The 27,244-nt window shown below is 44.6% G+C and overlaps 1 protein-coding gene across 3 annotated transcripts in view; it reads left to right on the top strand.

Annotated features, from left to right (window-relative positions):
• COA1 (cytochrome c oxidase assembly factor 1) overlaps nt 1-27,244 on the top strand; it is a 58,717-nt gene that overhangs the window by 26,863 nt on the left and 4,610 nt on the right. The window contains exons 1-3 of one of the 3 annotated variants that reach the window (XM_079947672.1): nt 8,584-8,606; nt 24,307-24,362; nt 26,450-26,553. In XM_079947672.1, the coding sequence (XP_079803798.1) occupies nt 26,460-26,553 (94 nt within the window). In that variant the 5' untranslated portion in view covers nt 8,584-8,606; nt 24,307-24,362; nt 26,450-26,459. Of the gene's footprint in view, nt 1-8,583; nt 8,607-18,561; nt 18,826-24,306; nt 24,363-26,449; nt 26,554-27,244 lie in introns of those variants that run through there. The other 2 variants (XM_079947671.1, XM_079947673.1) reach the window with 2 other exon arrangements.

Below are 27,244 nucleotides of genomic sequence, written 5' to 3'. Positions count from 1 at the left end.
AAATGTGTAGCAAATGGAGCATAGTCAGGCCTCATATGACTTGACCAGTCAACCATGAAACTAAAGTCACCTGCTGTTACTGCTGTCACCAAGATGCTTCGATGCAAAACTGTTTTGTCTGATCCAATAGGCATGTTTTGGACTGGATGGATCTTGGCAATTTTCAGCATATGGGATTTATTTCGTTTAGTTGCTTCATTTACATACCCAGTTCAAAACACAGTGTGGCTATAGCATGCTCAAATGACCTTGGTCGCTCTGAGGGATGACCTTTATCGGGAGAGTGCAATCTTGTTGCTTCTACTTGATCTTTCAGTGTTTAGACTGGACCTGTCAATTGGGTGTTGGAGACTGGTGCATGGTAGACTGATTCTGGAAGGCAGAATTGGGAGACCACTGGTTGGTCCTATGGCATTTGTGTTGAGAGTTCCCACAAGGTTATGCCTTGTCCTCTATACTGTTTAACATCTATATGAAGCCTCTGGGAATGATGATCAGGTGAGCAAGGTACCATTAATATGCAGGTGACACAATGCTCTATTTTTTGTTGATAGCAGGTCCTGGAGCTGTGCTTGAATTCAGTGGTGGGCTGGACTAGGGCTGATAAACTAATTGTAAATCCCAACAAGACAGAGATCATGTGGGTTGCTGGGTCCCATTGTCTGGGAATTAGGTAGCTGGTCTGTTGTACTTGTATTGCACTTGCACTTGCTTTGAAACTCTTCCTGATACAGGGATGCCTTCAAAGTCTTCTAAAGGCTGTGTTTTTCTTTATCTCCTTGACATCTGGTGGGAGGGCATTCCACAGGATGGCCCCCACTGCTGAGAAGGCCCTCTGCCTGGTTCCCTGTAACTTCACTTCTTGCAGTGAGGGAACCACCAGAAGTATCTTTTAGTGCTGCTGTTTTTAAAATTCCAGTTATATATTTGATAAAGTTTTAAGCTGCCTGAATAACTTTTTAATTTTTGTTCCTTGCCTTTCTATCTGCCTTTTATCCTCTGAGAACATCAAGAAGCACCAACTCTTGTCTGGTGCAGATATCACAGGGCTGCTGATTTTATGACCAAATCAGAGGTGGCCTTCCTCCTCTCTTCTTCTTTCCTGTGCAAATTCCCTCCTTGTTTCTCGTCAGCATTAATCACAGGGAAATATTAGGTCTGCACCATGCTAATTATGGCTAATAATATTAACCATGGTTTGCAACCACAATTTCAAACCTTTTAGCTTCAGAATCTGGGGAGAGTTGCATACAGCAGGCAAAGGGCAGGGACAACTTCAGTCCAGATCAGTGGAGTTTCTTCTGCGCCAGAACTGCTCAAAGCCTTTTTTCTAAAGTGCAGTCAACAAAGGTGAAAACACAGAGGCAAAGAAAGGGAACCGTTCAGGCAAGTCTGTCAAGTTGTTGATGTACTGCCATGTGCTGTGAAATGTTCCATTGATGCAGGCACTTGCTTTATGTCACGTGATCCTCAAAGCTGTAAACTGTTGGAAGCCCCCTCCTGCGATGGGTGTTTTGAGAAGCAAAGCCACAGAGCTAAAATAAGCTGTTTCCAGGAGTGCTGATGGAAAGTGCCTCTGGCTGATAGTAATTACCGGTATTCCCAAGCCATTTTCAGGTTCAGTTGCTTAATGCCTGTAAACCATCTTTATGAAACAGCTCCAGCTGTATAGAAAAATCTGGTTCAGAATTCACTAAGAAGCTGCTGAAATTTTTGGGGGTTTTTTGAGTGAATATGTAGTTCATATTCAGTCTGGAAGAGGTGATGGCTGTGTGCAACAAATAAATTAACATCGCATTGTATGATCATTATTTCCCCATCTTTGAAGCATATTTTAAATCACTTGTACTTATAAATTTTTCCATGTAGATTAAATGGAGAAAAAATAAGTTAGTTTGATATTTATATGAGTTCCAATTCTTCTGTATTGATACACACCTTAAATATGTTGGGGGAGGCGAAATAAGTTTCTGAAAATTCCTACATATGGCACCCTCTCCTTGGCATTGTCTTAAATGTAGAGGGATGGGGGGGGGATGCTGCCACTATTATTTCTAGATAGCTTTTTTGTGAGTTTGTCAGTGAATTTCTGAAATGATAAGTTTAGGCAATTTCCTTCCAGAAACATGAAAAATATTCTGCCTAATCTCAAACATAACTGCACATGAGCAGAAGTCTTTACATCACATTTTGAGGGCTGACCCAAGCATTGCATGGAATACTTTTTAAAGTGCTGTACAAGTCCTAGTGTGATGGAAACAGCAAGGTTCAAAATTGCAGCTCTACCAAGTCAAAATGTTAACATCTGCTTTGGAGTAAAGCAGATGCTCTAGCATTAGAATGGGTCCAGGTTGGTTTTCCCCTTGCCCTGAAGTTCCTCCTTCTGGTTTAGGAACCACATCCAAGTGGTTCTTGATCTCATGGCAGAAAATAGACTGAGCGTCTCAGAATTAACATTAAGAATAATTGTTTTTAATTTTTATTCTTTGTTCTTGGAGAGATCCCCTTAACGACGAGCTTGAGATATTTTACTTCTCCATGATAGCTGCTTACTGTACCTTTTTGTTTTCTTCATATAAGCAGTACTATTTACCCTTGAATCAAAATGAAGGACCTTGTGCTAGTCATAAACATTTTTGTCCCTTCATTACTGAGAATTCACATCTCTTTGCAAAGGAGTGGGAAACTGATTAAAATGGGGGCAATTATCTCTGCTTCGTTTTACTTTTGTATTACTTTCTCTATTGCTATCTCTTACTGATTAAAGGCTGGAGTTGCACTACTGTTTAAATATTTGCATTGTGGTTGTGCCAAGTGGCCTAGCAAGTTGTAAAGGATGGCATTCAAATTCCCCATTTAGGAAAAGCTGCTTTTAAACATTTTGTCTGATGAAGAAACAGATGTTTCAGCACATCATTCAGCACATTTGCCAAGATCTTAAAATGGGCTAGATTGGGGTTCACTGTTAGTGAGAGATTCTGTCCCACCCCTTCAGAACTTTAGGTTTCAAGTTTATTCCTCTCTTCAACACAGTGGAAGATCACAATTTCAAATAAGTGAGGCAAATGTTTGTTTTATTTCACAGCAGGGGGTGGGGGCTGCCGGGTTGACAGTCCTGGGTGCATTTTTTGAAGGGGGGGGGTGCTGTGCATCTGGCTCCTCCTTGCCCTGCCTGAGGATTCACCAGACAAATTGTTCAGATCAGATCCCAGCCTCGCACAGCAACGCAAGGGTGGCAGGGTGGTGTGAGAAGAACACAACAGCCATGCGCCCTTTGATCCCAGACTCTCCCTTGCTTTGCCCTGCCAGCCCCAAGCTGCTTTGTGAGCTGGGGTGGTCCAGGGGTGGTGGTGGTGGCTGGCTGGGCTCCCCCCGGCACTGGCACGCAGGTGGCGCAGCATGGCCCCGCTTGGCTACAGTTGGGCGCGTGTGCGCTGGTGGCTGGCTTGGTGGGCTCCTTTCACCCTCTGCGTCCTGCCCCCTGTGGCGTGTGCCCATGCCAGCCTGCCTCAGGCGCCAGCAAACCACGCTACACTGCTGTTTCACAGAGAACCAATAGGTTAGTTTTGATGTCATACATTTTACAGTTGTCAGCTGGTTTAAAGCATTTTTACTTTATTGATCTTCTGAATCAGATTTCAATAAATGTGCATATTATTACCAAGATTTCAATGCAGGTTTGACATTATGGGATATTGGCCCTTTTCATGCGGGGACCATATGTAGGAGAAACTATAAAGGAATTTTCAGAAACTTATTTTCCCCCTTAAAGTGGGGAGGGAGGGTGCATACAAGCCCAACCTTAATGCCCCCCCCCCTTTGCCTAAAGGCATGGAGAAGGTTCCTAAATATTCAGTGGAAGAGGAGGCTGAAGAGGCTATTGCGTGCAGCCCTCTTCCACACTCTAAGCCGGTACAGACAGCATAACAGGGCTGTAAAGGTAAAGGTACCCCTGCCCGTACGGGCCAGTCTTGCCAGACTCTGGGGTTGATGCGCCCATCTCACTCAAGAGGCCGGGGGCCAGCGCTGTCCGGAGACACTTCCGGGTCACGTGGCCAGCGTGACATCGCTGCTCTGGCGAGCCAGAGCCGCACACGGAAACGCCGTTTACCTTCCCGCTAGTAAGCGGTCCCTATTTATCTACTTGCACCCGGGGGTGCTTTCGAACTGCTAGGTTGGCAGGCGCTGGGACCGAACGACGGGAGCGCACCCCGCCGCAGGGATTCGAACCACCGACCTTTCGATCGGCAAGCCCTAGGCACTGAGGCTTTTACCCACAGCGCCACCTGCGTCCCAGGGCTGTAGAAAATAGCAAAAGAGAACTCATTCTAAGCAAATACTTCTCACTCTTAGAAGGAAAGAAAGACACATCTCCTAATATAATAATGTATCAGAACCAAAGTTCCTTTTAAAAAAGCAACGTCTGTACTCTAAGCCTGTAGCATCACCAATTAATATTTGCCTCTGCCAAAAGCTTGCAGCCCACTTTAACTTATTCCTGAATTTGTGTTTAGGAAAGTATCTCCCAGATCTATTTGTCTTATGGCTCCTGGTTCATTTCCCTCTGTTATTTTATGGCTCACTTGCCTATTCTGTCAGTGGGCTAATGGGCACCTGCAGTGTGGCTTTTTTTTGAAGTGATCTCTTTAGCATATCTGCATGTCTGCTGGGGAACTGTCCTGTGAGGTGCCAAATTCTACCCAGAGAAATGTTCTTGGAAAAGGTACATAGACCATCCGTTTCTATGGTCACAGGATTGCTTCAGAAAATCTACAATTTCTTGAGCATCAGACATCAGAACTGGTCCCAAGTGCAATTTCCCTCAAAGTTTTTGCTTGTTGGATAGGACCATCTGGTACAATGCATTATATAGTGAATCTGTTAAAGGTATTTTGGTGCTCCAATAAAAGGGTTTAGAGACCTCAAAGGTAACAATTGCTACAATGTGTGTAATTTACTAGGGGAACAACTCTAGCTGAATAGTAGAGCACATGCTTTCCGTGCAGTAAGGTCCCAGGTCCTGTCCCTGGCAACTACAGATGGGGCTGGAAAAGGCCTCTCTCTGTCTGAGACCCCAGCAGCCCCTGCCAGGGCAGGCAGCACTGAGCTGGGTGGACGAGTCGTCTGTCCTGGTCTAATGGTCTGACTTCTCCTTCCCGTTATTCTGGCTATGTTGGCCTATAGAACAAAGATGAAAAGGGGCAAAGGCACTAGTGCAGAAAGAGAGGAAACCTGTCATTTTGCCTTCATTTTAAAATTTAATTTAATTTATTGTATTTCTTTGCCGCGTTTCATTTAGATGAATCCCAAAGCGGCTTTCAAACCATATATAACAATAACATAAAAATGCAATAGAACATAACACAGCATATGTCATATAAAATAATTAACAAATAATCAGTAAAACAATTACAATCTGTCAAACACTATTAACCAAGCAGCAACTAAAAAATAAGCTAAATATCACAATTACAGCAAATGTTATATGATTAACAAATCGACATGACTTTTATATCTATAAAATAATATTGACAACATTAACAGAATACCAACTAAAAAGTTAAGCAAACAGACAGGAAAATGTAGAGCACCCCTCATTCCTTGGGCTGTGGTGGGTGTGCAGAAACTTTGGCGTCTAGATGCAGGCAGCATTATTTACTAGGACAAATGCATATTGGGGGGTTCTCCACACCCCAAGGTGTACTGTAAAAAATAATTTCTCACTGAACAAGCAAATACGCTTTTAAGGGGCAATGAAAGTGTAAAGGTAAAGGTAAAGGTACCCCTGCCCGTACGGGCCAGTCTTGACAGACTCTGGGGTTGTGCGCCCATCTCACTTAAGAGGCCAGGGGCCAGCGCTGTCCGGAGACACTTCCGGGTCACGTGGCCAGCGTGACATCGCTGCTCTGGCGAGCCAGAGCCGCACACGGAAACGCCGTTTACCTTCCCGCCGGTAAGCGGTCCCTATTTATCTACTTGCACCTGGAGGTGCTTTCGAACTGCTAGGTTGGCAGGCGCTGGGACCGAGCAGCGGGAGCGCACCCCGCCGCAGGGATTCGAACCTCCGACCTTTCGATCGGCAAGCCCTAGGCGCTGAGGCTTTAACCCACAGCGCCACCTGCGTCCCCAATGAAAGTGTAGGCTTGCATAAAGGTAAAGGGACCCCTGACCACTAAGTCCAGTGGCAGAGGACTCTGGGATTGCGGTGCCCATCTCGCTGTACTGGCCAAGGGAGCCGGCGTTTGTCCGCAGACGGCTTCCGGGTCATGTGGCCAGCATGACTAAGCCGCTTCTGGCGAACCAGAGCAGCGCACGGAAACGCCGTTTACCTCCCACCGGAGCAGTACCTATTTATCTACTTGTACTTTGATGTGCTTTCGAACTGCTAGGTTGGCAGGAGCAGGGACCGAGCAATGGGAGCTCAACCCGTGGCAGGGATTTGAACCACCGACCTTCCGATCTGCAAGCCCTAGGCTCTGTGGTTTTTAGACCACAGCGCCACCTGCGTCCCCTTGCCGTAGAAAGCACCAAAGTAGGAGAGAAGGGCAGGCATCCCTCAGGTGAGGAGATGGTTCTTTCCAAAGGCCCTCCATGCACATTGACCCTTGTGTGCCCTTCCCAGTATTCTCCCCCCGCCCCCGGTGCTGCTGCCCAATTCATGATTCCTGCTTTCTTATGAAAGGGAAAGCACCATAAGTGTAGATGACAAAAGGTCATTCAATGACAAGCTTAAAGAGAACCACTTTCCCCTCCTCATAGAACAAACAAGGCAAAACTCTGGCTTTCAAAGTTGATGTTTTGAGATACTTTAAACTAGGAAATAATACCCTTGCAAGCCAATGTATTAGACTCACCCAGAGAAAAGAAGAAAAAAGTACCCAATAGATTAATGTTGCTTAGGCTCCAAGGCAGAATAATTTGTTCTTACTTGTTGAAGCAAACACTTAATCTGTGCTGTCCCAAGACATTTTCTGCCTGAAGCATAGCCTTAAAGGCACACATGCATCGCTTGGCAAGGCCAGAACTTTTGAAAGGTTTATTCCTGCTTACATTGGCATGGGAGGTCATGGCTCCTGTCTTTAGTATTCCCCTCCCCCCCCCCAACAGCACCCACCTCCTAAATAGGCTTTAAGACAGTTAGTCTATAATGTCTTAATTCTGTTTTTCCTTTGCTTCAATCTGAAAACCCTGTTATTTAAGAATGTATGAATCATCTACTGGATCAGGTCAATGACCCATCTAGTCCAGCATCCTGTTCCCACAGTGGCCAGCTGATTTAAATTTCAGACACACACACACACACACACAAAATCCACTTAACGGAAGAGCATTTTATTGAACTGTCCACTTTATTGAAGTGTCATATCTGGGAATATTTGGGTTAATCAAAATGCTGCCATCAGTAGTAGATATGATCTAGGTATCCCCTGCCACCACCGCTGCCCAATTCAATTATTTCTTCAGTTCATCACAAAATATATTAAGCAATTTTAAGACTAATGAGTTACTGATCCGATGCTTTTGTCCTACCAGGTTATCAGCACTTATTGTCACCTTTGTAATAGCTGCTTAGTGAAGGAAAATGAGCATTTCTTCTTCTTTTTCTTCACTATTATGACCACGGCACTAATTAAAACATTCTTGTTACAGATAGGTAGCTGTGTTGGTCTGCCATAGTCAAAACAAAATAAAAAAATTCTGAAGAAGTGTGCATGCACACGAAAGCTCATACCAAGAACTAACTTAGTTGATCTTTAAGGTGCTACTGGAAGGAATTTTTTTATTTTGTTAAAACATTCTTGTTCATTTTTAATAAGCGATCTCCAACAGCAGTAGATAGGACTTTTAGTTCCTTAAAACACAGAGTCATGGATAATGAACTGATGTTGAAAGTTAAGGTTCTTCTCACGTGCCCAAATTAGGTGGTTTGTAGCAGTGTGGTATTATTGGCTGCTTTTTCTCTTCAGTCAGTATCAAAAAGCTGTACAAACCAAATAAAGAGACAAGCCGCCCAGACTGAGGGCCAGGTGTCTGTGAACATGTTTTTCCTAAGTTGGGGTAGTCTCCCATGATAACTTCATTGGCCATGGCACACAATTAATTGTGATTGCTGTGAACCACAATGTACGTACACATGTGACTTGCAGTTAGAGTGCAGTCATCCTGCAACTTATGTGGGAGTTACATTCTGGGGATCACATCTAAAGCCATCATGGTGTATAATCAAAACACATTGGGCGCAATGGTGGGTGGGATTGCCAAAGGCTTTCACCAGGCAACTGTCCAGTATGTAGGTAGGGAGGTATTTTGCCAAGCTCATAAACGTGAATGTGCACAAGTTAAAGGTGTGTAGGTTGCAGGTTTGCTGTATTGCAAACGTGCAATTAGAGATACCTTGTGAAGGCTGAGGTCCTATTCCCAGTTACTTGGAAGCAAGCCCCTTTGTGCTTGGTGGCCCTTCCAAATAAAATTGCTCAGGATCCAGCTGCACATTGCTTCAAGTGGCAGTTATCATCATGTGTTGCATAGGGTTAAAAAACAACACCTTGCAGTAGAATTGAGGATGGATCCAAAAGAACAACAAAACTGGAGGGTCAAGAATCAAGGTAAAACTTCTGAGTATTTTAGAACCCCAATTTGGTTATCTGGCAAAAGACTGTGTTACTGGTCAGACTGGCACAGTTTTGGCTGGTGAGCAGTTCTACTGGTGAGCTGTTGTGCGTAGTGGCTGTGCCCGTGGATTCGGTCACCTCAAATGGTGTTGCTAATGCAGAGATGGGGAAGTAGATCTAGCCACCAGGCTGGCACTGTGCATCATTTTTGGGGATGAAACTTAACTTTTTTCCATGCACAATTGTATTTCCTGTTTATAAACATGACCAATGTTGGGCTCCCCTGGATGAGTTTTCAGAAGAAAGTTAAAGGGCACAGTTTGTGTTTTGAAGCTACAGACAACTTTTAGGCTTATCAGCACTTGGAAAAAGAAAAAGATCAGTTCTTTTACTAGTTCACACATGCCAGGGTGGAGTTTGGGGAGCCTTTAAAAAGGCAATTACATTTTAACCCCTGGCAACAGTTTGAACTTTGCTGTCTAACAAGCAGCCTGTGTTGAATGTTCTTCTCCTGCCCAGCTGATGAGAATTAGTCACATGAGATTCCTGCATACAGGGGATTGGGCTCAATGACCCTTGGGTCCCTTCCAGCTCTGTGATTCTACACACCCTTCACCACCTCAAGACTCCATTCAAGGTTTACTCAGCCTTAGGTGGGACAGGAGCAGAGTTTCCTGCGCATAACAATATTAGATCAATCATTTTGTGGCTTTTGAAATCTCTTAGTTATGCATTGCAATTGCTTCCCATTTGCAAAGGAATAAGGTGTGTTGTGTCTCTCCTTTCAGAAAAGTTCTACCTATGGTCTTCAAATGACATTTTCCGGAGTTTTATTTACAACAGTGGCACTGTTCTGAAGTAGATTGTTTCAGGATACAACTAGCACTTCCTACTCACCCCCCCCCCCAATGTAATAGCTGTATGTTAGGCAGCAAAAACTTGATGGGTGGTATGCTATGACTTTTACCTGCATTGCAGGAAAAGCTTTATTTGCCTCCTGTACAGATGTCAAAGGCACAACAGATATGCCAGAATAAAAAGTAGCTGAGACCTGTTTTCATGTGACAGGGAGCTGTGAAAAATGTTCCATTCCAGTCACGGGAAGCATGTGGCAGGGCAGTCCCTGGAATGTGCCAGAGGAAGTTTTAAAGCCCTACAGGCTGAAAGTCCCGAATGAAAGAAGGAGCTTAAAGGGCCACAACGCTGGGACTGTCTGTTGACCAGCAAAGGCCTACTTGGGCCTGCTTCTGTGCCTATTTAACAAGCAGCTTGAGCGGCGACAATCAGCAGATGAAGCTCCTCATAGGATGGAGATGTTTCTTCACTTGCTAATGCTGCACAAGGGTCAAGATCAGGATCAGGACTGATAAAAATCCTGACAACTCTTCTGGCAACAGGAAGTGACCTAGACTGGGGCCAGTGGCTGCAAAGCAAGTCAGCTCCTACTCTTGAGTCCTGTGAGTAGGCAGGGGAGCTGCAGCAAAGCCTTCCCAGCCCCTCCCGAGCTGCTCTCTGACTTGGCACCGTCCACCCAGGGAGCGCACCTGGAGTGGTAAGAGAGCCAACCCAGCACACAGGAGACCGGCGCACATATGCTGAACAATTGATTCATCTAATCTTCTGGCAGGGTATTTGTGCAATGGAAAGGCTTCCCAAACGATAAACATGTTTTTCAGAGGCAGAAGCTCTACTTGGGAGCAGTCTGGGGGTAGCCCAGCCCTGGAAGTATGAGAAGGCATCTCCTGTCTGTTGCAGAGATGCTCCTCAGACACTGGCTTAGGAGGACTCCCAGGCTTGGGTCAGCAAAAATGGGGGGAAGGCAGTTTTAGATAACAGAGAGAGATGAAAAGAGACTAAGGTGCTCAATTTCTTCTTGGGCTGAACTACAGTGGTGCCTCGCAAGACGAAATTAATCCGTTCCGTGAGGCTCTTTGTATAGCGGTTTTTTCATCTTGCGAAGCAAGCCCATTGACAGCTTAGCGGATTAGCGCTATTAGCAGTTTAGCGGCTTTTAGCGGGTCAGCTGATAAGCGGCTTAGGTAAAGGTAAAGGTACCCCTGCCCGTACGGGCCAGTCTTGACAGACTCTGGGGTTGTGCGCCCATCTCACTTAAGAGGCCAGGGGCCAGCGCTGTCCGGAGACACTTCCGGGTCACGTGGCCAGCGTGACATCGCTGCTCTGGCCAGAGCCAGAGCCGCACACGGAAACGCCGTTTACCTTCCCGCTGGTAAGCGGTCCCTATTTATCTATTTGCACCCGGAGGTGCTTTCGAACTGCTAGGTTGGCAGGCGCTGGGACCGAGCAGCGGGAGCGCACCCCGCCGCAGGGATTCGAACCGCCGACCTTTCGATCGGCAAGCCCTAGGCGCTGAGGCTTTAACCCACAGCGCCACCTGCGTCCCTGATAAGCGGCTTAGGGCTTAGGAAAAGGGGGGGGAACCCACAGGAACTCGCAAGACATTTTCGTCTTGTGAAGCAAGCCCATAGGGAAATTCGTTTTGCGAAGCGCCTCCAAAATGGAAAACCCTTTTGTCTAGCGGGTTTTCCGTCTTGCGAGGCGTTCGTCTTGCGGGGCACCACTGTACTTCAGTCTGTGGGTGAGGAATCTCAGATTTGAATACTTCTACACACACACACACAGGGTGGCACTGTGGGTTAAACCACAGAGCCTAGGACTTGCCGATCAGAAGGTCGGTGGTTCGAATCCCTGCCACGGGTTGAGCTCCCGTTGCTCGGTCCCTGCTCCTGCCAACCTAGCAGTTCAAAAGCATCTCAAAGTGCAAGTAGATAAATAGGTACCGCTCTGGCGGGAAGGTAAACGGCGTTTCCGTGCACTGCTCTGGTTCGCCAGAAGCAGCTTAGTCATGCTGGCCACATGACCCGGAAGCTGTACTCCAGCTCCCTTGGCCAGTAAAGCGAGATGAGCGCCGCAACCCCAGAGTCGGCCACGACTGGACCTAATGGTCAAGGGTCCCTTTACCTTTACCTTTACACACACACACACACAATCACACATTTAACAGTTAGTTTAGCTTCCCCCCCCCCCCCCGTGCAGTTTAGACTGCAGAGTATCTCCTCCCACCCCAACTTGGAAACATGAAACTATGTTTCTTCATGCTAAATTTGCATCCTTGTAACAATAGTGTAAGTCTGTGAAATTGACAGGGACCTTGGCCCTTTCAAAGACTGCCCTGAAACGCCATATTACTTTGGAGAGTGTGGAGCTTCAAACAATCTCATAGTAAGATAAAAATCAGGACTAGGTCTTAAGGTGGAAAAACAGCTCAATGTATATTTGGGTTCTTGGTTTAAATCATTTTTCAAATCTTGAACAATGTATGCCTGTTTGTGTGCATTTTTATTTTTTAGAAATAAATATTATTTAGAAATAATAATTTATGCCAATTTTACTATAAAGCTTCTACAGAGGGGGAGAGAGATCCACTTTTCCACTCTGCATAGTCAGGAGATACCAGGTGCTGTTTCTGGGGAGGGAGTGATGGGCCCCCCATAGGGTGAGGACAGCCTTGAGGTATCCCTGTTTAGAACAAATATATGCAAACCCGCCAGCATGACAAGTGCAGACCTGCTGCCAACAAGGCAGAAATAGATACTTGGTAGAACAGAAAATAAAAGGTATTTAAACTAAGTCAACAGAATACTCTGTTACGTTTTCCAAGGTTAAAAAAGTGCTAAATTACTGGTGAAGATAACTTTCCAGATAATGTTCAGAAAGGTTATAATTTCCTGTTGGACCAGTGGAGGAAAGAAGATTATTGATCTGAAGCTGAGAATGCAAATAATTTCCTGTGCACTGAGCTGCCAAATGCTTCCCTTTATTGATTTTTCTCCCTCTATTTGCTTAACGAAATGTTGTTTGGTTTGAATATGTACATAGTTGACCCATTATTAATATCTAAAAATAACCCAAGGCCCACAAAGCAGAAGGAAGGAGAAGAGGTGTGAGAAGAGGGGGGGGGGGGGAACATCTCAATTCCAAGAGGAGAGCAAGGGGGAACAGTTTCTGAATTTGATTAACCTATTTTGTTGATGTACAGTAAGTTTCTGTAAGAGTAGGGTTTCCGTTATAAGAATAACACAGATACACACACAGCTCCTTTGCTTTGAGAGGAAATTAAAAAGCAAGGAAGAGCCTTGGGTTTTCAAGCCACTTGGCAGGAGATGTGGCACATTGAAGATTGAATTCTAAAATGATATGACAGCGGCTTGTTGAAAACACATATTTTGTGTGTTATCATCAGAGAGCCGGGGCAACTATCTGACACCCTTTCACAGGGGCAGGTGAGGGTCCTGGTTTTGGAACATGTCATTCTGCAAATAACGTGGAGTATTAATAAATGTAGAACAGTATTTGCTGTCAATCTGGTTACAAGGTTGTAGTTCACTGCAGGGACCTTGACAGTATTGGGAATAATTAGAGCAGAGCCAAGGAGGACTTTTCTATGCTTCAGCTAAATCCAAAAGATGTCCTGATGCCCTGTATTGTTTGACTTGAAGGCAATTAAGAGTATGTGGTTCTTTTCTTTATTTTTTTAAAGCAAATAAGCTGCTAGATTTACTTTGCCCCTTTAGCTATCTAAATGCAGGCACACAACCAAAATGTAAATCCCTTGGAGTGAATTAAGCTCGCAGCAGAAAAATCAGATCAACATATCATGTCTTTAGATCCGGGCCGCCTCCCCAGCACCCTCACGCTTCACATGATGGATTCAAAGCAATGTGTACATTTGGGGCCCTCAACGCTCACTCAGTGGCCTTGGGATGGTCCCTGTCTCTCAGGCTTGCTGCAAGGGTAAAATGGGGTGAGGCTTAGAGAACCAGGGACCCTGTCCTGAGCCCCTTGGCGGAAAGGGGGGCATAAATAACCATGGACCACATTCAAGAAGTTTAAAATCCTATAAAGTGGTCAAATACTGATGACGGACATCAAAGATGTGTGTCTGTGTTTCAGCACCTTTTAATCTGCAGCCAAACGGAGCTAGTTTTAGTGCTAAGTAGGTGTTACAGGGTGATGAAGAGCTGATTTGGAGCTGCAAGGGGCAAGTTCAAATCAATGCTCAGCTATGAACTCATAGGTAGGCTAAGGTGAGCTGCTGTCTTTCAACATCAGTTGAAAGACCCATCCAGTCTGTAATGTAGAATAAGCAAGACTGATCAGTGTTCCAGGGATTTTGGAATGGATTATTGCGATACTGGGGTTAAAACAAATATATCTCGAAGTGTCTCCTGACTGCGGGTGATCTAGGCATACAAGACTAGATGCAATCTTAAATTTAAAAAAAATGGAGTGAAATTTTATCTGGTAATGAAAATAATTGTGGGGATGATCCTATTTATTATTATTATTATTATTGTTGTTGTTGTTGTTGTTGTTGTTGTTGTTGTTGGAATGATTTTGTTGCTTTACAAAAGTACACACCTTGTCTCTTTTTTTCAGCTTGTACAGTCTTTCTTACAGATAAGTTACATTTGTTATGAGAACTTAAGTGTTGAGTACAGTACAGTGGTACCTCAGGTTAAGTACTTAATTCGTTCCGGAGGTCCGTACTTAACCTGAAGCTGTTCTTAACCTGAAGCACCACTTTAGCTAATGGGGCCTCCTGCTGCCGCCGTGCCGCCGGAGCACAATTTCTGTTCTCATCCTGAAGCAAAGTACTTAACCTGAAGCACTATTTCTGGGTTAGCAGAGTATGTAACCTGAAGCGTATGTAACCCGAGGTACCACTGTATAAGGTTGGGGAAGAAGACGGGGGAGAGGAAGGGTGGGTTGGTGAGGCTTATATTCTTTTGTATAGTGTACCTGTGGGGTTTTGTGTCAACGTCAGCTGGGTAGGTTCTTTTTCTCCTCATTTACGGTGGTACCTTGGTTCTAGAATGGCTTGGCTCCCGAACAAATCAGCTCCCAAAAGCCACAAACCCAGAAGTATGTGTTTTTTGGAAGCTGAACGTCTGACGCGGCTTCGGCTTGACTGCAGGAAACTCCTGCAGTCAATTGGAAGCTGTGCCTTGGTTTTTGAATGGTTTTGGAAGTCAAATAGGACTCCCGGAACGGATTAAGTTCGAGAACCAAGGTACCACTGTATTTCTGTTTGATTATTGCATCTTATTGGGGGGCAGGGTGTGGTTGGTTGTCTGCGGTTGTCTGCAGTGGGGTTTGTTTGCATTTGTGAGGAGGAGGCATGTTCCTATGTTGTCGGTGGATTCCTCTTGTTGTCTCGCTGGGCTGTGTAGGTGATAAAGGGAAGCCAGGCGAAACTGGGAAACTGTGTCAGTTTCAGTTTATTGGTTAGCTTTTCTAGCAAGGCCGTTTCCCATACAAATAAATCCCATTGGTTCAAGTTTACTCCTGACAGGTCTCTCCGGTGTCCGTCTGTGAGGCTTCTGGCTGCTGAGAGTAGGTGGGTTATAAGCTCTGTGTAATGTGAGTGGTTGCTATGATCTTAGAAGATGTTCAGTAGGGCCAGTTCTGGGGTGAGTTCTAATACCTGTTTAGTTATTTTCCGTGCTTTTGTTCTGGGGGGACACATACCCCTAAACATTTTGTGAATCTAACTTTGGCCTCATTGAGGGGCAGTATTTCAATATGAGAAGGAAAATGAGAGTACCCCTAAACATCTTTTAAGGGGGAAAAGCACTGAGTATTTTGCATATCTCTTATAGGACTGCTGTCCAGAAGGGTTGGACTTCTGAGGAAGGGAGGTACAGGTATTTTGGGCTTATTCTTGGCTTTTTGTGTGAGAAAATAAACGAATGTAGTTTTTTCTGCTACTTCTGGAGTTGGGGGATCCAGATTGGGAGGGTTTGGAATAAATAGGTTAGTTTTGGGAGGGTGGTCATTTTGATCATAGCTGTTTTGTCTGAGAGGGTGAAGTTGGTGTTGTTCCATTTCCTCAAGTCTCTGTTGATTTGTCGCTACAGGGGCTTGTAATTGTGGAGGTATATTTTGTTGAGGTTTCTGGTTATTTGAATCACTAGGTACCTGAATTTGGTACGGCAGAGTTTTATCTTTGTGATGTTGGTAAATTCATTTTGGGTAGATCCCATTACCTGTTGTGCTTGTGATGTTGGTGTATTTAGAGGAGCTGGGTTCACAATGCCAAATTAGGGAACTATTTGTTAAATTGCTGCTAGAATTCTAGTTACTCAGTTTGGGAAAAGATCAAAGATTTCATCAGATAGTGGAAGATTATAATTGATTATATATGTTAATATGTAAAGCATAGGAAATATGGGAGGTAGGTTAATTTTTCCATTACTGGGAAAGGAACTATGGCCTCAGTTTAAGTAACTGAGTTCATGTTGAGGTGAAAATATGTAGGAGATCAGAAATTAGGTAGCAAAGTGTTTTTTTTTTGTTTGGTTTTGGTTGTGTTGGTCATAATGTGGTCTGAGTGTGACTAATTTGATAATATATAATGTATGTATGGAAGTGAGAGCTGGACGATAAAGAAGGCTGATCGCCGAAGAATTGATGCTTTTGAATTATGGTGCTGGAGGAGACTCTTGAGAGTCCCATGGACTGAAAGAAGATCAAACGTATCCATTCTTAAGGAAACCAGCCCTGAGTGCTCACTGGAAGGACAGATTGTGAAGCTGAGGCTCCAGTACTTTGGCCACCTCATGAGAAGAGAAGACTCCCTGGAGAAGACCCTGATGTTGGGAAAGATGGAGGGCACAAGGAGAAGGGGGCGACAGAGGATGAGATGGTGGGACAGTGTTCTCGAAGCTACCAGGATGAGTTTGACCAAACTGCGGGAGGCAGTGGAAGACAGGAAGGCCTGGCGTGCTCTGGTCCATGGGGTCATGAAGAGGCGGACACGACTAAATGACTAAACAACAACAACAACAATACTACAGCATTTTAATATGCTTCTGTCTCTTCGTTGTTGTTTTTTAAGTGTTGCATAATTACTTTTTATTATATGCTTCTCATGTAAGTTGCCAGTCCTCTTAAGCAGATGACCTTTGGCAACTCAGTATTCCTCCAGCTGGTAATAATTTAATTGGAAAACCTATCTGGCAGCAATGGTGTGGGAAATTTCAGTCAAAATCAACCATGCATGAGCGCTAGTTAGTTCATGAAGGGGGTTAAGGTAATAGAGATGGGTTTCTAGATTCAGCTAGGTCATGCCACCCTTTTTCTGATGAGGAAGTGAAGCTTTTCTCTTCCTGTTTCCTGTTTCTCCATGCCATGTAACCTGCCAGGGAGGACGTATCTTAAGCCTGCTCCAAGCTTAGAACATGTTTGAAGTTATCTTTCTGTATTTTATACCCAAGAGCAGTGCTTTGTTTCTTAAAAAATGTTTAGGGGTACTCTCATTTTCCTACTCATGTTGAAATACTGCCCCTCAATGAGGCCAAAGTTAGATTCACAAAATGTTTAGGGCTATGTGTACCCCTGCGTCCCCCCAGGGAAAAAAGCACTGCCCAAGAGTATTTTGTCTGCATTCTCCTTGTTGCTGCTGAATAAATGCATGAATCTGACCTTTGGAATGTTTTGTAAATAAAATGTTTTAAACCTACTTCTGCTCATTGCAAGAGGGGTAGAAAACAGGGAGTGCTGTATTCAACTAAATGACGTATGAAAATAGTTCTAACAACCTATATTCCTAACCCTGTGCTGCTGCTTAACTTCTGTGAGTTTAAACTCTGCTACTGGGAACTCTCTCCTGCTGGAGAATGTGTTTCGCTCCCCGTTTTGAATTTAGGCACTCAGCTGATTATTTTATTCACCCCATGGGTGAATTTCTACCCAACAAATGGAAGACTAGATGAATCAGTGCATGGTTTGGGAATTGTTAATAAGCAGTGAAAGCCAGTTTCTATAATATGTTTTATTCATTGTATCCCTACATATATTGGCCATTCCCTGTGTATGTCATAGAGTTCAGTCCCATGAATATCTCTGCCTCAGACATAATGTGTTGCCCCCAATAACTATGTAGATCCTTGGTTTTGTGCCAATTCCCATTGTGACCACGTGCTCCATATAGTCGTCCAATACCAACACACATGTGTTTTTGTGGTTAGGCTGATAAGTAGATAAAGCAGTTCTAATAAACTGATCCGGTAACGAGATAATGTTTGAAATAGAAGTAACCAGGGATTGATTCACCAGTGACTAGAATTAACTTCAGTGCTCTAAAGCAGCAACAGTGATATAATTGCACTGTTGTTCTTTATAACACCCCCCACTATTATAGTGTCTAACCTTTTCATTTTCCTCCCCCTTCAAGCAGCAATAAAATTCAGAGTAGTATTATGTAACAGGAATCTGCATTCCTTTGCTCATCCTTGCTTCTCATCTGCACTTAAAGTACTTTTATTTTATGAAGAACCTAAAACACTTCATAAGAACTGCAGTCACTCACGTTGAGGAAATTACCGATTTATCTTTTTATGCTGGATTTGGGCTTAAGCAGATCATCTATGACCAAGCTCTGAACCATTAGAAATGTTGCTTCTTTTATGAGAAATAAAAAAGTGAGAGGCCCAGCGCTTTACAGGAGGATTTCATTTAAAATGAGAAAGTTTTAATGTGTATATATAGAACAGTGTTTATCTCCAAGTGTTCTGAACAGCTGATGATTAAAAAGACAAAGCAGCACCAAACTGCAACAGCCCCCCAAAACAAACCCCAGAATGACAACTAAGATCCAGGTGTATGTAGATGAAATATTGTTCTCAAAGAGCAATCATAGGGTCAGTTGTGTTAACATAGGTGCCATTCTGAAAAATAATACCACAAGATGGTAGAATTTGTTATTAAATGATTGAATAGCATCATGGTACATCTATAGCATGTTTTAAAAAAATATTCCTGCGGGACTTTAAATATAGTCAGAAGCTGAAACTAGATAAATATCAAATATTATTATATAACATTAGAAATGAATGAACAAGACTAAATGTTTCAATGCAGCCTCATTTTGTATCAGTTTTGACGAGATTTGAAAAGTGCCTCCTGTCTTATCAGGCTTGCAAACACATCCTCCTGGGTGTCACCTTTTTCTTCCCGCGTTTCCTCAGCACCAGGGCAATGCACATGATTTTTGTTGATGCCAGCATGATGATGCAGTAAGTCCGTCAGTGAACAGAAAACCAGTTTGGATCAAATCATGGTGTGGTGAAGAAAGAGGAAAAATGGCATCAAGAAGGATCAGCTGACGGGGCAGAAAGGGCATCAAAACTAGGTGAATGTTTTACATAGTGAGGGTCTCCTCCCACCCACCATGCCTGATAATTTGCTTGGCTGCTTTGTTTTTTTTTTTTTTTTGTTTTTTTTAATGATATTTATTAAGATTTTCCATAAAATCTTTTTCCCAATAACATCTTTTCAGGACTTCCCCTCCCCTCCCCCTCCTGTATTCCAATTCTTACAAATAAACAAAAAAGAATTTCAACAAGTTCTTATCCCAAATTTAAACTTATTATCATTGACTCAATTTTAAAAATATTTTCTCATCTCCCTTCCGCGAGTTCCCCCCTTTAATATGCAATACGGATTACAATAGAAGAAAAATAAAAAAATAATTTTACGCCCTTTGGATTCCAAATTTCCCTCCCCCCTTTCCCGGTTGCGTTCCCAATGTTCCTCGACGTCTGATATCTTCCTGGAGTTCCCACATCTCTCTAAACCATAGTCCTTTCCCAGTCAACTTTAGTTTCGAATGTCCAATCTTGGAAGGAGTCTGTCTCAAAAAAGGCCCATTTCTTCCATCCAGATTTTTATATCTAGGGGTGAAAGCTCCAATTTTATTCCTTTAAACCTGTCAAATCTGGATGTCCCAAATGTTCCCACTTCCAACTTTGTCCAGTTCTTATTATTTTTGTTGTTCTTGTTGATCTCACTCCTCCTTTTTTTTTTCTTTTTCCCTGCTCTCCTGCACAAATGTTCCAATTCCAAAAGCTTCTAATTCCTCTGCAGAGGCTTGTTATTCAAGAACAAAACATTACGTCAAGTCCTTTTCATTCTTCAATAGACAAATCTATTGTCTCCTTTAGTGCGTAGACCTCTGTAGACAAAATAGTGTTCCATTTCTGCAGTTTCCCAGGAGATAGAAAGTTCTGGTCAAATTCCACGCCAACAATACTTGTAATGTCCCTCGGCTCCTCTAGGTGGATTGCAATAACTAAATTCCCTTCCAGATCACGTCCACCAGTCAAAATAACTTGTTATTCCTTGTTTGTAACAATTTGTATCCAATTTATAACAAATGTAACCGGCAAAGTCCTCGTAACAAAGATCTCTATTTTATTCTTCCGCTTTGACAGCTCTTTGACAGCTGTCAAAACCTCTGTTTCTCTTCTCCCGGCGCTCTCACAAATCGCTCCCAGGGTTCTGGGGGGGGGTTTGCTTTTTAATTCAATTCCACCTTTCTCCTCCAGCTCAGTCTTATGATTTTCCCTCGCGAAGTTAATAACTTTGTCAAAATAGGGTTGCACTCGATCTTAGTTGTCAAATCCTTTGCTTTAACTCTTCTACAACAAGGGGGGGGCTGACTTCCTTTTTGCGCCTCCCCCGCTCGCTCCGAATTTTTTTAAAAAAATTATCCCCCTTTTTAGTCCAGGTTCTGATTACTCACGGGTTATTCTTTTAAGTCCAGATTTTCAATAGAAGAAGTCAGCGCTCTCCGTCGAATGGCATGCGGCTTCGCTCGGCAGAGGAAGCGAAGGACTCAAAGCACCCCCCCCGTCACCCGCTCCACAGCCTTTAAAAAGGCTCCTTCGCGGGTCGGGGGGGCGCAAAAGGTGCCAGCCGAGTCACCATGTCCATGGGTTTCAGCGCCCATGGTTTTTGAGGGTCCCCGCGTCGCCGGTGCGGTAGGACCCAGCCCCTGCCGAGCAGGCTCCCTCCCGAGCTCGGAGTGAGTCCGCCATTCGGCGATGGCACCAACCCGGAAGTCCTATAATTTGCTTGGCTGCTTTGAATGGTTAATTCTTACGCAAATATCAAAACTGATGGACATTCAGCACAAACCTAAATAGACCGAGTGAATATTAATAACCAGTTTTATATATTCAGTTTCTTTTTCTACTTGGGGAAGTATGTTTGGGCAGCATTATATGTGTGTATGGCGGAAAGGGTAAGTGCTAATCTTAACCAAATGCTAAAGGTACCACCGACATGGTGTGAACGAGTGGAATTGAAAAACAGGGTGCCATGAAATGGCAAATGAAAGGTGGGAAGGTGAGAGAACATGCACATGGAAATGTCTGTCACTTATGGTTGTTGGCCATTCTGTTTTGCTGAACCTGCTAAGGATCTTTGGGTGCAGCGACACAATAATTAAATCTAGGACTATGGTTTAAGAGCCGTCTCTCTTGCAAGGAGGAGCCTGTGAATGTTCTCCACTGCCTGCTTGCACCTTCTTTGTTTCTCTGATCTACTCCAATCCCCTGTAGTGCTTAGCGTGGCATATTGCTTAGCAGGGGCAGCGAGCATAGCCCCCACCCCATGACTTTGGTCCAATCACATAAAATACTGAGGGGCCCTTCAAGCATGTGGTTGTTTTTTAATGCCTGCAAATTTCCCTCCACACAAATCCAGTAATCAGCACGGGGAGAAAGGATTTTTAAAGAATTCCCTCCAGGTGCTGATCCAAATCCTTTTCTCCTGCAGCTGCCTTTTAAATGGGGAAAGAATGGGAACCAGAAAGGCCAGAGTTGGAGAGTTGAGTTGTGTGTAGTTGAAGGTAGAAGCAAGGCTGAAGGTTAGGCCGCTGAGAGAGAGCCATGCCTGATTTCTGCTGGAATCCAAGGCTGTGGCTATGGGACAGGCAAGGCCCCCTTGGGGGTGTTAATGCTGTGAACCCCTCCATTGTAAACTCTGGTGGTAAAGGTAAAGGGACCCCTGACCATTAGGTCCAGTCGTAGCTGACTCTGGGTTTGTGGTGCTCATCTCGCTTTATTGGCCGAGGGAGCCGGCATACAGCTTCCGGGTCATGTGGCCAGCATGACTAAGCCGCTTCTGGCAAAGCAGAGCAGCACACGGAAACGCCGTTTACCTTCCCGTGGGAGCGGCACCTTTTTATCTACCGTATTTTTCGCCCTATAGGACGCACTTTTTCCCCTCCAAAAATGAAGGGGAAATGTGGGTGCCCTCCCGGGGTCCGCACAGCTTTGCGCATCCCTCCAGAGCCCGGTGCCAAGCCGCGCCAGCCTCTGGAGGGTCACGCAGAGCTGCCTGCCCTCCCGGGCTCCGTGCAGCTCTGCACATCCCTTCGGAGCCCGGCGCCAAGCCGCGCCGGCCTCCGGAGGGTTGCGCAGAGCTGCCTGCCCTCCCGGGGTCCGCGCAGCTCTGCGCATCGCTCCAAAGCCCGGCGCCAAGCCGCACCGGCCTCCGAAGGGTCGCGCAGAGCTGCCTGCGCTCCCGGGCTCTGTGCAGCTCTGCGCGACGCTCCGGAGTCCGGCGCCAAGCCGCGCCGACCTCCGGAGGGTCGCGGAGAGCTGCCTGCCCTCCCGGGGTCCGCACAGCTTTGCGCATCGCTCCGGAGCCCGGCACCAAGCCACGCCAGCCTCCGGAGGGTCGCGCAGAGCTGCCTGCATTAGGAAGCCTCAGCGCGCCCGGGCTTCGCACAGCGGTCCGCAATCCTGGGGAGACCGGCGCGGCTCCCTAGGCTTGCGGATAGCAGGCTCTTCTGGGGGCTGGGGTCAGGGGAAGCTCGGGCTTCCCCTGCGCCAGCCCCGTGCCTGGGGGGGAAATAATTTTTTTTCTTTATTTCCCCCCCCCAAAAAAAACTAGGTGCGTCCTATAGGGCGGTGCGTCCTATGGGGCGAAAAATACGGTACTTACACTTTCAATGTGCTTTCGGACTGCTAGGTTGGCAGGAGCAGGGACTGAGCAACGGGAGCTCACCCCGTCACGCGGATTTGAACTGCCGACCTTCTGATCGGTAAGTCCTAGGCTCTGTGGTTTAACCCACAGCGCCACCCGCGTCCTAGACTCTGGTGGTATATATGTGTAAATAAACCATATATCATAAAACTACCACAGTCTCTGCTGTGCCTCATTCCCAAAGGACACACAAACCCTGGGTGTCTGGAACCCCTGGAATCTCACACCAAGCAGAGATTGGGATGACATGCAACAATATGTAAGATGGGCAAAAATAACCTGTAATGTTTCTTAAAGAGAGAGATTTCTTTGTTTTTTGCAAAGTTTTCAATAGTCCCCAGCAAGTAATGTTTATCAGCTCCTAACCTTTGATTTTACTCAGAAACAAATGTGGTCTGGCACTTCTGGGCCTTGTTTCTGAATGCAACATACCAAGTATGTGGCGTCATACTAGGAGGTGAGGATGTTTCAGGCACTCTCTTATGACTCTCTTATGAGCAAGCAAAGTTAGACATGCGAATAGTGTCACCTGAGAAAGATCCCAATATAGATTAAAGGAAGGAAAGGGTTTTCCATTTTCTACATCAGTGGCCATTAGTTTCCATTGTGATGTTTAGTAAGATGTTTGACAGCAGTTCTGCTGAAGTCTTACTTTCTAAGAAAGCTATCACTAAGGTTTCCAGTAGCCCAATGTAGGCTGAAATCCACTTTAGAGACTCTGCTTTCAAAGATGCCAAAATAATCTGGGTGGGGCTGATTTGAAGAGGTGAGGTAGCCTGAGGGAAGGCAAGAATTTAGTCAGCATCCTTGAAGGAAGTCAGGACGCCAAAACACAAACAGGATATTTGGGATGTGGGCGTTGCTCTGTTTTTTTGTGGAACCAAGTGAAAAAGGAGTCGGACCCTTGAATGAGTGTTTTCCAGAGATTGCAAGAACTCTTTTCTCAGATGCCGTTCTGTAGAGAAGAGAGGCATGAGGAGGAGAAGGGTTAAAGATTTAGGTAGATGTACCACAAAGGCTGCCAGAAAACCTGTGGGAAGCACCCGTTTCCATCAAGGGAAAGGATACTTACAGAGAAGGCAGTTCAAATATATATATTTTTAGCATGTAGTTGTTACGATGACATTAGGATTCCTTAAGTTCATGTCCAACTTCACCAGAATCTTCTTGGGTGTGAGGAATGCTACTTAGAATCAAAGAATTGTAGAGTTGGAAGGAACCCAAGGGTCATCTAGTCCAGTGTTCCCCAACCTTGGGTCTCCAGCTGCTTTTGGACTACAACTCCCATCATCCCTGGCTAGCAGTACCAGTGGTCAGGGCTGGTGGGAAATGTAGTCCGAAAACAGCTAGAGACCAAAGGTTGGGAAACACTGATCTAGTCCAACCCCCTGCATTACAGGAATCTCAGCATCCATGATAGCTAGCCATCCAACCTCTGCTTTAAAGAGTCCACAACCTTCTGAGGGAAAAGCTACCATTACTTTTCTCTGTGCTCTCCAATTGTTTCCTTCTTCTGTGCCTCTGTTCCCCTTCAAGAAAATGTTTTGCCGACTCCATCCTGCATGAGTCAGTTATGAATGAATAAGATATAACTTTCTAAGACAAAAAATGACAAGATAGAGAAGGTAGACTGGAAGAGGGAATAACCAGAATAAAAAATGAGGCACAGATGTTTCAGAATATACACGTGATCTTGACTACAAGATCCAGAAGCAGAGATGTTTTCTGGCTCCCAAAGTAGTAGTTAGGCCTTGTCATCTGCTCCTACTTCTTCTTCTACAGGAAACAGAGATATTACTGTTTCAGAGGAGCTGAAAAATCCTGTTTTTTATTTCAGATTAGCTGTTCTTGACTAAGAAGATCAAACAACCTGTAAAGGAGGAATGTAAAAACGTAGGCACATCATCATGATAGGCTTCTGTCCTTTTGTACACCCTGCCGCTTGCTGCACACAAAAGAAAGTTAAATTCTAGTTAGGGGTGCTTTTGTATCCTTCATTCCCCCAAGATATTCTGAAGGAGAAAGGATTTTTATGTTTCTGTACTAGTGTTTCCTCTTATTCCACTCATGTAAGGTAGAACTCACCAGATGAAGAAACATCTGACTTGAGGGACTTCTCTCCTGTAAATAGCTGTCCCCCTTCAACAGACCAGTGCATTTCTGTCACTGTTATTTGGAACATGGGACATGATCTATTGAGAATATTTTTAGGCAAGCCCCATCAAAGCTAATGGGAGTTGCAGTTAATTCCATCTCAGTGTGGTTTAGGCAGACGAAGCTTCTGCTGTGCAGTGTCATGACTATTGCAGTCACATAGGTGTGGCTGATCCCGTGACTCTTTCCGATTTAATTGGGACTGTCCACATAGCTTCAGATGCAGAATGGTACTATGATTCATCTAGAGATGGTAGTTTATAAATCTGTTTCAATTACGCTGTGCTTATGGTGGGGTTTTTTTTTTGGCAAATGATTACTTATAAACAGCATGCATTTACCCTGAAAGGCAGAGTTGGCAGAACCTGTGGCCCTCCAGATGTTGCTGGACCACAACTCTGTCAGCATTGCCCTTAAGCCAGTGTCACCAACTGGACTCATGCACTTCAACCCCGATTGGGCTAGGCGAGCTGGTTAGCACTTCCAGAGACCACCAGGTCAAAGTGCTGTGGACTTACAGCTTAGAGTTGTGAGCACCGGATTCACTTCCACAATACAGTCGTCCACACAGCAGAGTATAGCAGAGTCTGGCAGTGTATAAACAACTCGGAGAGCAGCTCTGTAGAATATCTTCTTTTATTCTATAACTACAGCTATAATACAAAACTATATACAGAGCTAAATAGGTCTAAGCATAAATGAATGCTACACTGAGTGTCTGCAGCTGGTCTTAGCAGCAACCTTATCTCTACACGCGATCTCTAATACTCTCTCTCTCTCTCTCTCTCCGACACACTGACTGACTGACTGACTGACTTGGTGCTGGAGCTGAATAAGTAGAAAGCAAAACACTGCTCCTCCTCTCTGAAGAATCAGCAGACTCGTCAGGAGATTCTTGGATATGGGAGGGGTGAAATCTCCTCAAACTCCCATCTCTGACCATTGGCCACGTTGGCTGGGGTTGATGGGAGATGTAGTCTAGCAGCACCTGGTGGGCCACAGGTCTCTGCTTAAAGGAGACCTAAATAAAGGACAGTGTGCCTTGTTCACTCTGCTACTTGGATTCTTGTGATTTATACGCATAAATCACTGAAAATATTTACAACTTTCATAGTTGTCCTGCTTATTTACATACTGCACAGAGGTGGATAAGAGCCTTTCATACAAATAACACAGTAAGCTGTTAAACAAAGGAACAGCTGTAACCTCCTGTACTCAGCTGTTTAATGGTATTCTCTGCTAGTCAGACTCATGCCCTTTTACTTTCACTGTGTATTTGTCATCTGTCTGCATGACAAAACAAAATGACAAATATGTGGTCCACATGAAAAGGGCAGGACAGAAGACTAAAAGGATGAGGGGAGAGACCATTGCAAAACCTTCCTGTTTTTCACTTCTGTTTTGTGTCTGTGCACATGCAAGTGAAAGCTGCTAAAGTGTGGCAACTGTGGGGTTACTGGACACGTGGCTTATTTATCCCTCCTCACACCTTCTTAGCGAAATTCACTCATAAGGTTTACTTTCTTTACTTCAGGGTGACATTTCACTAGCCCCCCGAAAACCTGAATAATACTCCCCTGTGTTTTATTTAGCACCTAATGGGAACCTGCAGGACAATATGCTGCTTTTCTGGCTGCTGGCCGCACCAAACAAGTTATTTTCTGCTTGGCAATTAGTGAAGCGGCAGCAACCCTAAAAGAAACAGAATGATGCACGGAGGTCTTTCATTCAGGCCTATTTTGCTGGAATATTGAAAGGGCTTTGGCAACATTCCCTTGTTTTGCTAATATACAATAAATCTATTTCTGATCCTTCTTTCCCCTTAGGGAACAAAACATGCCAGCATCCTTGAGAAAACTTCAGCAAATGGCTCTTTATCTGGCGGTTGTGTCTGGTGGAGGAAGTGCTCTTATGTATTACTACATACAAAGTAAGTTTCATCACAGTTAGCAAGTTAACCCTGATCCACACATTCAGCAGAATGAGATGGAAGAGCATTGGGTTGGTAGAATGCAAGTTACAAATCACATCTTTGAATTTCCAGCATGCTAAAAATTCTGTGAATAGAAAACCAGTAGTTACTACAGAAGAACGTTTCTCCCTTCAGTGCTAGTTTTCTGCTTGCAAGACAATTGTACATAAAGTAGTATTCTGAAGTAGTATCCCTGACTGTCATCTTCAGTACATCTAAAACAGGGGTAAGAGATCTCTGGCCTTCAGATGTTGTTGGACTCCAACTCCCATCAGGTCCAGCCAGCATGGCCAGTGGGCAGGGGTGTATGGGGTGGGAGTTGTGGTCCAACAATATCTGGAGGGCTGCAGGTTCCCTGCTATATATAATTGTTAATGGGAAGGGGTCTGGCCGAGTGGTGGAGTGCAAAGCAACCCAGATGCAATCCCTGCCACTTGCAGGAATGACAGGAGAAACTCCTTTCTGAAATCTTAGGAGAGCTTCTGCAAACCAGTGTAGACAACACTAAGTTTGTTGGACTAAGGTCTGATTTGGTATAAGATGGTATCCTATGTTGCTATTTAGAGACAGGGGTGGTAGTGGAAATGATATGACTTGACCCCTTAAACTTTCAAGTCAATTTTATGCTCTGTATACAACAGTGCTAAAA

The sequence above is a fragment of the Podarcis cretensis genome, assembly GCF_951804945.1.
Source record: "Podarcis cretensis genome assembly, chromosome: 12".
Classification (NCBI taxonomy): Eukaryota; Metazoa; Chordata; class Lepidosauria; order Squamata; family Lacertidae; genus Podarcis; species Podarcis cretensis.
The sequence above is the reverse complement of the archived record's forward strand: the minus strand, read 5'-3'. Positions and strand labels throughout refer to the sequence as shown.